This window comes from Malania oleifera, chromosome 7, assembly GCF_029873635.1.
Source record: "Malania oleifera isolate guangnan ecotype guangnan chromosome 7, ASM2987363v1, whole genome shotgun sequence".
Taxonomy (NCBI): Eukaryota; Viridiplantae; Streptophyta; class Magnoliopsida; order Santalales; family Ximeniaceae; genus Malania; species Malania oleifera.
In genome coordinates this window covers 80,974,701-80,984,896 of record NC_080423.1, presented here as the reverse complement: position 1 = coordinate 80,984,896, position 10,196 = coordinate 80,974,701, and the positions used below count along the sequence as shown (strand labels likewise).

The window sequence follows — 10,196 nt, the reverse complement described above, 5'->3', positions numbered from 1 at the left end:
AGAGCACCAGATTTACGTGGTTCGGTCTAATCTGACCTATGTCCACGAAGCACACTGAATATACTATAACCTGGGAGAAAAACAAGAGGAGGAGACACACACTCAACTCTTCTCACACTTTTCTCTCTCTCACCTTCAGCACTCTCACACTCCTCGCTCACTCACTTCACTATATTCACATTCACATAAAGTTGCTTCATTATATAGCTATATTGAATGGATAGGAAAGGCAGGGACTAATTGGGATATTTAATGGGTTATTTTAACACGCAAGCATTATCATTCCAGCGCATGAAAGCTAGCTCCTCCGCGACTCATGAAAATCTACAACTCATCCTCTTCAAGACCATTTAATTTTTCATTTCCATTTTCTCCGTTTCGATTTCAGCTTAACAATTACGACCATTGTATTTAAGAAAATGAGAAATAGAAGATATAAGAACATGTACATATGTGATTCTCTCATGTATGCAAGAAATTAATATGTGTGTAGGTGCGTGTATATATATATATCATACTTTTCCCTTTTTTGATATATCATTGAAACATAGAATAATTAACTAGTTGGAAACACCAGATAACCGATTTAACAGATGATGTGGATCACCATCAATGGTGCTTCTACGATAATTTGGTGTTTTTAGGGGGGAGGGGTATAAGACCAATAATAATATAACAATGCACACCTGCATAAGGAGAAGGTGATCGAAGAGGAACTCAAAATAGCATTAGTCCCAAGAAAAACAGTAAATATTCTATCTAATAACTACTAGCTTGGTTGAGTCTTAAAAAAGGAGACAATTATAAGAGTTCATCAAGCACAACTCTTCTTTGTTTTTCTTTTTCTTTTTTCCCAACTCCATGATATTCTTGCAATGCATCTTCCCATGAATTTGATTTCTACTTATAAGCATTAATGATTTCCTGCAAAACCCACAATCAAAGAACAATGTCATGAATGTGATGAACAATGTACAGAATGTGTACATATAGAAGTCTGAAAAGGAGAGCACCTTTAGAACTTGATGCTCTTAGAATGCGTACATATAGAAGTCTTAAAAGGAGAGTACCTTTAGAGCTTGATGCATTGCCATTTCCATTGGCAATAAAAACAAATGTTTCAAACCAATGGTTTTTTATGAGTTCTGGAACCGCAGTTTCTTCAACAAATGGATTCCATTCATCCTTTTCAGCATTAGTAAGGGCCCAAGTAATCTTCTCAGGAGGATTTGCAAAGTCAAAATGTGAAATTTTCATCTTCTTTTTCGATTTATGTAATTTGGAACTTGGTGAACCCTATAAAAGAAAAGGATAACATTACAAAAGAGACTAGCACCTTGTCTCAATTAAATTAATTTACACTCTAGAGCTTATCTTACCTTAAAATGATCATCCAGTTGTGTTGCCATATTTTGATTTTCTTGACCATAAGCACGTTTCCAGGCACTTGTTAGTGATCGAAACTGCTTTCCTGTCGTTGGCTCGTAGAAAAACTACATAACTAAATAGTTAATTAAAGGTTTCCGATATAATAATGAACAATAAAATAATGCCAAAAGCTTCCAATGATGGGAAATAAAATATGGCAGTCATTCAAAATTAAAACTACTGTGTTTTATACTTGAATAAACTATACTGTGGACCATGCAAAGGAATCATTTCTTTTATGAGGTATGAGAGAAGAAGTAGTTGTTTAGAGAATAGTATTCAAAAAAAATAATAGAGAATTTAAAAACACATGAACAATCTTGGTTTCTGTATGATAACATATGCACTTAGACATTACTAATATCTTCAATAATATCAACCAATCTGCATCTATAAGCTACATGATTTCTATATTGTTCAACTTATACTAAAAAGTTACAAGAACTAAACATATAAAACATGTTAGTGATCTCTACAATATACCTTTCAATCTTCAAATATTTAAATAAAAATTGCTAAGATGGTATTATAATTTAAGTTATCTACAAACAAAAAAAAAATCCTAGTTTAATGGTTAGTATTTTTTTTTTTTTTTTTTGAAAAGTAATATCATTATCAAAGGAGAAATCAAGTAAGATGCTTGGAAACTCCAAACAAGCTTATAGAAAAAGGCGAGGATAAAACAACCTCCCACATTAAAGAAAATACAATAGAACACTTCCCAAATTAAAAACTACCAATACCCTGCAAGTAAACAAGTAAAACTTCCAAACAACTGAAATTAAGGTTAAATTGTAGATTTTTCAGGATTAAAAAAGTACAGACAAAAGCAAGGAGAAAGTCACGGAAGTCAGAAAAGAAGTTGGGGATAAACAAGAAAACTACATTGAACTTTTTTTGACAATTTATAGAAATTGAGAACGAACTGAGTCCACGGATGCAACTGCGGAAATCTCATGAAATCCAAAAATAACTCAAAGAATGATGGGGGATTTAACAATTCAACCAACGGAGAAGAAAAAAGCAAAAGATGGAAAATTGGAAGCTGGGCAATGTGTGCTTTTAGGAAAAAAACTAGGAGAAAAAGATCGTAAGGACACAAAGTCAGTTTGGAGAAAATCTGAACGCAAGAGGGGACTTCCCAAGGAAATATCAAGGCATGACTCCACAAGAGATCCTCCGAGTTAACTTCCTAAATTTGCTAAAATACAATGAAACTCTTCCCAATCCAAATTCAAGAGAGTGTGATAAGATCTAGATCAATGGAAGAGACTGGAAACACATCTAGAGTGAATTTTAGCAGCTGAGAATGAGTGCTCCCAATGGTTAGTAAATTTTATTTTTAGGTAATGATATTTCTATGTATATCATGAGCAATATAACGAGTTTAAGCAATTTTGATTGTGATAAGTATTCCAAATAAAGTGAGAGCTACCATTAGCTATTTCATATAGAGTATTTGGATTTTTATATCATGCTTTTGTGGCTAAAAGATACTCAACATATGCAGTCCACACTGTCCTTCATGGCATCTCTAAAATGGAAAATAGGCAGCGTCAAGTGTTTGATGTAGCTAAAAATAAACAACAGTTTCATCTATTTTTTGTGTTGATGTGTTACGTTAGTGATAGCTATTGTTTTAATAGTGATATAAACACAATACATGCGTGTTTTGGCCTATAATAATGTGTTATGTTATAATTTTTTTATTTTTTTATTTCCAAGTGTGCATTTCACAATCCAACTAAACTTATTAGTGTTGTTGACATGTTAAGTTTAAAAGAGCAGCACAGTGATTTTAACAAAAAGAATTATATTCAATTATCTTTATATCTTAAATATTCAAAGTTTGAAGTGGATTGAAGTGAAATCATGCACTTCAAAATTCACAACCTTGTTTAATTATTTAAAAAAAAAAAATTGAGCATATGGTACCATAAGAAATAAGTAAAAGCCTAGATTAGCTGATAACCGAAAGCCAATAAGGTTTTTGCTTCATATATATATATCCAAGGACATAACCTAACTAAACTTTATTATTTAAAAAAAATTATCGTCATTATTTTAATCCTCCTATCATACATGCAATTCTACTCTAATATAAATAAAATAAAATAAAACAACATAAACTGAAGAAATCAAACATTCACTTTGATTTTATTTTTTTGAATAGTATTAAAAAAACAAATTAAATGGTAAAAATAGAGTTTAGAATGTATTATTAGTTCGCATGTTTTAAAAATGAAAAATATAACTTAGAAAAATAAATCAAAGCACACAACTTGAAAAATGTCAAACTAGTAAATAATTTTAAAAATGGAGCAAATTAAAATGCAATAATCATGAGTTGCTTTGAAACTAAAAAAAAAACTCATAATTTTTAAAAATTTTAAAATAGCTAATAGAATTAGTTAGATAAATTCACTTTTTCTTTGAAAAATATTTGTTTTAAAGATGTACGAGAGAAAGTACATAAATAATATTAAAAACTATAACTCAAGAAATACTTAGAAGGACAATATAAAAAAATTGTATTTAATTTAAACATGAAAGAGTTGACTCTAACTTGACAATTAAGAAATGAATAAATTTTTAAAGTTGGAAATTCACGTGTATATGGGCACGTGAGCTCATGCATGCATGAGAGGGAACCAAACATAGTCGGATTGTGTATTCACGCGCAAACAATTGCGCGTTTGTTTTGCGTAATACAAAAGTATGTGGTCAGCATATGACAATTGTAGGTTGTTAGTCCTAATAAATGCTCTGGTTTCTTAATACGAAGTGGTGAACAACATTTAATAAGACATTGGAGAGGAGACATTATTAAAGTTGTGACATGGGATTCAATAAAAATCTAAAGGCTTTAATTGTCGACACGTGATATGAAAGTGATTATGATCAATAATACAGTGTCCCTCCTCATCCTTTTATTATGTCGATGCATTACTATGTTCATACAGTGATAAGTGTAAAGAAGCTACATATTAGGTGATGTTTAAGCAATGCACATGAGTTAAAAATTTGAAATCTTAAGAATTAGTGTTTTCTTAGGGTTTCTATTCAAGAATTTGCCAATAGAAATAAATTTTGATTATGTGATTCATTTTAAAATATTTATAATAATATTCTTTATTTGCATACCAAAAGCACTCACAACTAGGTCATTTAATTTTTTTTTTTTTTAATATATGCTTCATATTATAGTAATCTTTATCTTTGTTATAACTAGGTCATCACTTGTAATTATGCATTTTGTTATGCATTTTGATCAATATACATTTACCTTTTGATCAAAAAAAAAAAAGAGTATTGGACAACACAACACAAGATATTTAGACATGCTAGGAGAAAGATAGTCATATCTTGCAGTTAGAGCTATAAAAAAAAAAAAAAAACATCTTGTGCTTAAATTAGAACTATTATAGGGAATTTTTTATTATTAATTTCTGCATTACTTTAGTTTCTTATATATTCAATAGCAATAGTTGTAGTATTAGTGTTTGGCACAAGTGGGGTGTTCGGCACAACAGTCCACACTGTCCTTCATGGCATCTCTAAAATGGAAAATATGCAATGTCAAGTTTTTGATGTAACTAAAAATAAACAACAATGGTGTCACCTATTTTTTGTGTTGATATGTTACATTAGTGATAGCTGTTGTTTTAATAGTCATATAAACACAATGCATGCGTGTTTTGACCTATAATAATGTGTTATGTTATAATTTATTTAGTTGTTTATTTCCAAGTGTGCATTTCACAACCCAAACTAAACTTAGTAGTATTATTGACATGTTAAGTTTAAACAAGCAGCACAGTGATTTTAACCAAAAGAATTGTATTTAATTATCTTTATATCTTAAATATTCAAAGTTTGAACAGGATGGAAGTGAAATCATGCACTTCAAAATTCACAACCTTGTTTAGTTTTTTTTTTTTTTTTAATTTTGAGCATATGGTACCATAAGAAATAAGTAAAAGCCTAGATTAGCTAATAACCGAAAACCAATAAGGTTTTAGCTTCATATACAAAAATATTATGTCCAATAGTTGGATAATTAAAGAGATTATTTAAGTATAATAGTAATGTAGAAATTGAATATATATATCCAAGTACATAACCTAACTAAACTTTAAAATCAACCTCACCTATTTATTTTGTGACAATATGAATTCATGCAAAAATGTATTTTAAATGCATTCATTATGAAAGAAATAAGTCATCATGATGCAAATAATCTAAAAAAATTATCGTCATTATTTTAATCCTCTTATCATACATGCAATTCTACTCTAATATTAAAAAAAAAAAACCTTAAAATCAAACATTCACTTCTATTTTTTTTTTTTTTAGTGTTGAAAACAAATCAAATGGTAAAAACAAAGTTTACAATGTATTATTAGTTCGCATGTTTTAAAATTGGAAAATATAATTTAGAAAAATATAACAAAACACACGACTTGAAAAATGTCAAGCTAATAAATAACTTTAAAAATGGAGCAAATTAAAATGCAATAATCATGAGTTGCTTTGAAACTAAAACAAAAACTCATAATTTTTTAAAATTTTAAAATAGCTAATAGAATTGGTTAGATAAATTCACTTTTTCTTTGTTAGCATGACAAAGTGTAGCTACTTTTTTTTAAAAAAAATAAATGAACAACAGTTTTGAAAAAAGAAGTATCACTATTCACTTGTGAAAATAGTTTTACTTTTTATTTTCAAATTTTCAAATATTTACAAAAGTGATACCTTGTTTTCAAATTATTCAAAATATAGAATAGTTGAAAAACATCTTTTTTATATTTTTGACTCTTACTTTACATATGGAAGAAGGTAATTCAAATATTGGACTTTAATTTGTGCGGATTATGTATTAACTTCTGTTAGATTCATATACATTCAAATTCAAAACACTACCTTATATATTTGAAAAGTTGGAAAATAAGTTGTCTTTTACTTCTTCTTTTTTAAAAAAAAAATACTTTTGAAATATAGAAATAAAAAAAATGAAAATTTATTGTGCACATTTAAACAAACTCTTTATATTCTACTTTTTAAATACCAATCTAGAAAAAATTTAGGATAAGATAAATTTTTTATAATTCTTTGGAAAACTGAAAAATAGAAAATGGAAAATATTTTCCATGACTAAATGGATCCTTAATGTTTATCATGTCACATATATATATATTGAAAAATATTTGTTTTAAAGATGTATGAGAGAAAGTACATAAATAATATTAAAAACTATAACTCAAGAAGTACTTAGAAGGACAATATAAAAAAATTGTATTTAATTTAAACATGAAAGAGTTGACTTAAGAAATGAATAAATTTTTAAAGTTGGAAATTCACAACATGTGTATATGGGCACGTGAGCTCATGCATGCACGAGAGGGGACCAAACATAGTCGGATTGTCTATTCACGCGCAAACAATTGCGTGTTTGTTTTGCGTAATACAAAAGCATGTGGTCAGCATATGACAATCGTAGGTTGTTAGTCCTAATAAATGCTCTGGTTTCGTAATACGAAGTGGTGAACAACATTTAATAAGACATTGGAGAGGAGACATTATTAAAGTTGGGACATGGGATTCAATAAAAATTTAAAAGCTTTAATTGTCGGCACGTGTTATGAAAGTGATTATGATCAGTAATATAGTGCCCCTCCTCATCCTTTTATTACGTCGATGCATTACTATGTTCATACAATGATTAGTGTAAAGAAGCTACATACTAGGTGATGTTTAAGCCATGCACATGAGTTAAAAATTTGAAATCTTAAGAATTAGTGTTTTCTTAGGGTTTCTATTCAAGAATTTGTCAATAGAAATAAATTTTGATTATGTGATTCATTTTAAAATATTTATAATAATATTCTTTATTTGCAAAAGCACTCAGAACTAGGTCATTTATTTATTTTTTATTTTTTTACTTCCTTTCAAAGCTTTTGACACTCAAATGTTGTGTTTACATAGATTCCTTTCAATATTTCTACCAATATATGTCCACAAACTTCTTTTTTAAATAAAGAAATCATGGATTACCCTATTTTATGTAGTTTCTAGGTCTCCAAAATGATCAATTTTTTTTATAGAATTGTGTTGATATTGAATTAAAAAACAAATAAATAAATAAATTTGACACTTACTTTCCCCCTCACATAACATGATCCTAGAATAAGTAACCTTATATTTGGGAGCGTGAATGTCGAACATTGCTATTGGATTTGTGCGGATTTGGATACAGCATATTACAAAATTATCTTGGGTTTTGTCCAAATCTACCTAGATTCATATCTAAAGTTTGAAATTCATACTCACAAGCACTACCTAATTAAATTTAGAGTCTAGATTTCTAGTGCTTGCCTGGAGAAAACAACTTTAAAATGCTTTTTGCATACACACAGATATATTTTGTCAAACACACTCACATTACAACGTATATTAATTAGATTTTTGGTTTTAGAAAAATTTGTGTATTAGCATACTAAAACTAAGTATGTAAGATATGTAAGAACACAACAGATCAAGGAAAACCTAGATCAATCAAAGCATGGTCTTTTCTACTTTTTTTTAAGACAAAAACTAGTTTTTACAAGTAAATGACATGAAAGATGAAGGTAGAAATGAGATGTAGCTAGATAACATTAAAAAAAAAAAAAAAACCTAACAAATAAAGAGAAAAGCAATAGATCTACTCTATTTTTAATGATCAAAAAGGATTGTTCGAACAAAATAAACCTTTTTTTCTCAAAAATAGATCAAATTAAATCAAATCCCCTAGTTTTTTACATGCAAAAGCCAAGAATCAATGTTTAGATGTATTATATCTTTTCAAAGATATGGAAAGCAAAGAACATAGATTAAGGGAAGAAATCAAGTACAACCTTGTCATATTTTCCAACATATTTACCAACAGCACGTCTTCTCACTTCAACTGTCCAGTCGCTTGGTAATTGGAATTCTGATGGATGTGCAGAATATACTAAGACTTCTCTTTCAGGCCTTCGAGCTTGTAATGGCATTACCATTAGAGGTTGTTGATCAGCATTTTGCACCTCAGGTTGTGCTTCGGTGTTGTTTCTTTCAACCGATGGTGCTGAATTTTTAGCCTCCATTGCTGTCACTTTTTGCAGGAAGAGAGTAAGGAAAAAGGAGGGGGTCGAGCTATCAAGTTAGCAAGAAAAGTGTGACATCTAGCAATCTATATACCTCTTTTCAAATCAAATTTTTTATTTTTAAATATAAAAATACATTGTGAGAGAGAGAGAGAGAGAGAGAGAGAGAGAGAGAGAGAGAGAGAGAGAGAGAGAGAGTTGAGTTGTCAAATGCATGCAACAAAATTATTAGGTGGCATGCAGTGGCATAATAGGAAACGGCTCTGCTGCATTTAAACCAGTTTTTTATGGTAGATTTTTACTGCTCATTTCCATATGAGTTAACTATAGCGACTTCATATGTTACCAAACCTAACCATCTTGTCTCTTTTCCATAATTAACTTCTAATGAAAATAGTAATTAATTAGGTTAACACATCACAAAATTATCTAAACAATTTAATAAGTTAGTTGACTTGAAAATTGGTAGCTTGAACCATACAATCAATTTGTTATGATCATCTTTAATGCATCTATTTTTTATTGTGAAACCTTTTGGGTATTTTTTCTGAATTAATTTTGAATGATCTTTTCAAAAATCTTATTCTATGGTTAATTTTAGACCGAACCATTGCCATAGCTAGGTTAAAGTTTAGGGGCAGTGACTGCCTCCAAATTTATGTGCTTCGCGGCATAAAATGGGGGATGGGGGGGGAGGGGGGGGGGGAAGTGATATATGACAGTATTCTTGAGTTATTTTTCGCTATCATGGGATTTTTACAGTTGCATCCGTGAATTTAATCTGTTCTTAATTTCTGTAAATTGTCGGCAAAAGTTCAATGCAGTCTTCCTGTCTATTCCCAACTTCTTTTCTAACTTCCATGGTCTTTTCCTTGCTTTTGTCTGCGCTTTTTTTAATTCCAAAAAATCCACAATTTAGCCTTAATTTCAGTTGTTTGGGAGTCTTACTTGTTTGTTTGCAGAGTGATGGGAGTTTTCATATTGGAGTGGGAGATTGTTTTTTCCTCGCCTTTTTCATATTAGAGAATTAGTAGATAAAACCCAACTGGAGTAATGTTATGGTAATATTTTTTCCTAAAATTAGCAAGTTTGGACACCAATGAAATCTATATAAAGACATTTATTACGAATATATGTTGTACATTAACATCGAGCCGTACAAAAACCTTAGAATAGATATATACGTACATACCATATTACTATTGTGACCGTATTAAGGGAAAGTTGGATACGATATTTGTGCTTTGTAGTGAATTATATGCATCATGTAGAATTTGATGGGTGGAGAGGAGCACTCAGCCACTGGTTGTGGCTGAAACTCAGTGAGGATAAATTGCCAAATCAGTAATTTCAATCTGAAAATAAATTACAGAGGAATAAAATCTCTCTCACGGCTCACTGGCTAATCTCTCTCACACACCACATTGCTCACATTTACTCACACACAACTCAGCTATTTATAGTAATTATAGAAATCAAATAATCCACAATGGTGGGTGCAAATCTTCAATAGAGGTGGGCTGGTAGGTGGAGTAGGTTGCCTGCAAATCTCCAATGTCCACAACGGTGGGCTGCCGGTCTTCAATGGAGGTGGGCTGCCGGTCTTCAAGTTTAATCTTCAACATCCCCCCTTAAACTTGA

General features: G+C 30.1%; 1 protein-coding gene across 1 annotated transcript; it reads right to left on the bottom strand.

Moving 5' to 3' along the window:
- Positions 1–668: 668 nt before the first annotated feature.
- LOC131160104 (methyl-CpG-binding domain-containing protein 5-like) lies at positions 669–8,690 on the bottom strand. The gene is made up of 4 exons (XM_058115444.1): positions 8,325–8,690; positions 1,380–1,493; positions 1,071–1,296; positions 669–924 (listed from the first exon to the last, which is right to left on the bottom strand). The coding sequence occupies exons 1-4, from the start codon at positions 8,553–8,555 to the stop codon at positions 914–916; spliced, it is 582 nt and encodes a 193-aa protein (XP_057971427.1). The 5' UTR covers positions 8,556–8,690; the 3' UTR covers positions 669–913.
- Positions 8,691–10,196: the final 1,506 nt, after the last annotated feature.

Bases quoted from the DNA above. Each gene is read 5' to 3' on its own strand.
- LOC131160104 (XM_058115444.1), bottom strand. From the start codon at position 8,555: ATGGAGGCTAAAAATTCAGCACCATCGGTTGAAAGAAACAACACCGAA. The intron at 1,494-8,324 runs GTTGTACTTGAT...TTAGTTATGTAG, and splicing joins ATGTTGGAAAATATGACAAG to TTTTTCTACGAGCCAACGAC. The intron at 1,297-1,379 runs GTAAGATAAGCT...TTTCTTTTATAG, and splicing joins AACTGGATGATCATTTTAAG to GGTTCACCAAGTTCCAAATT.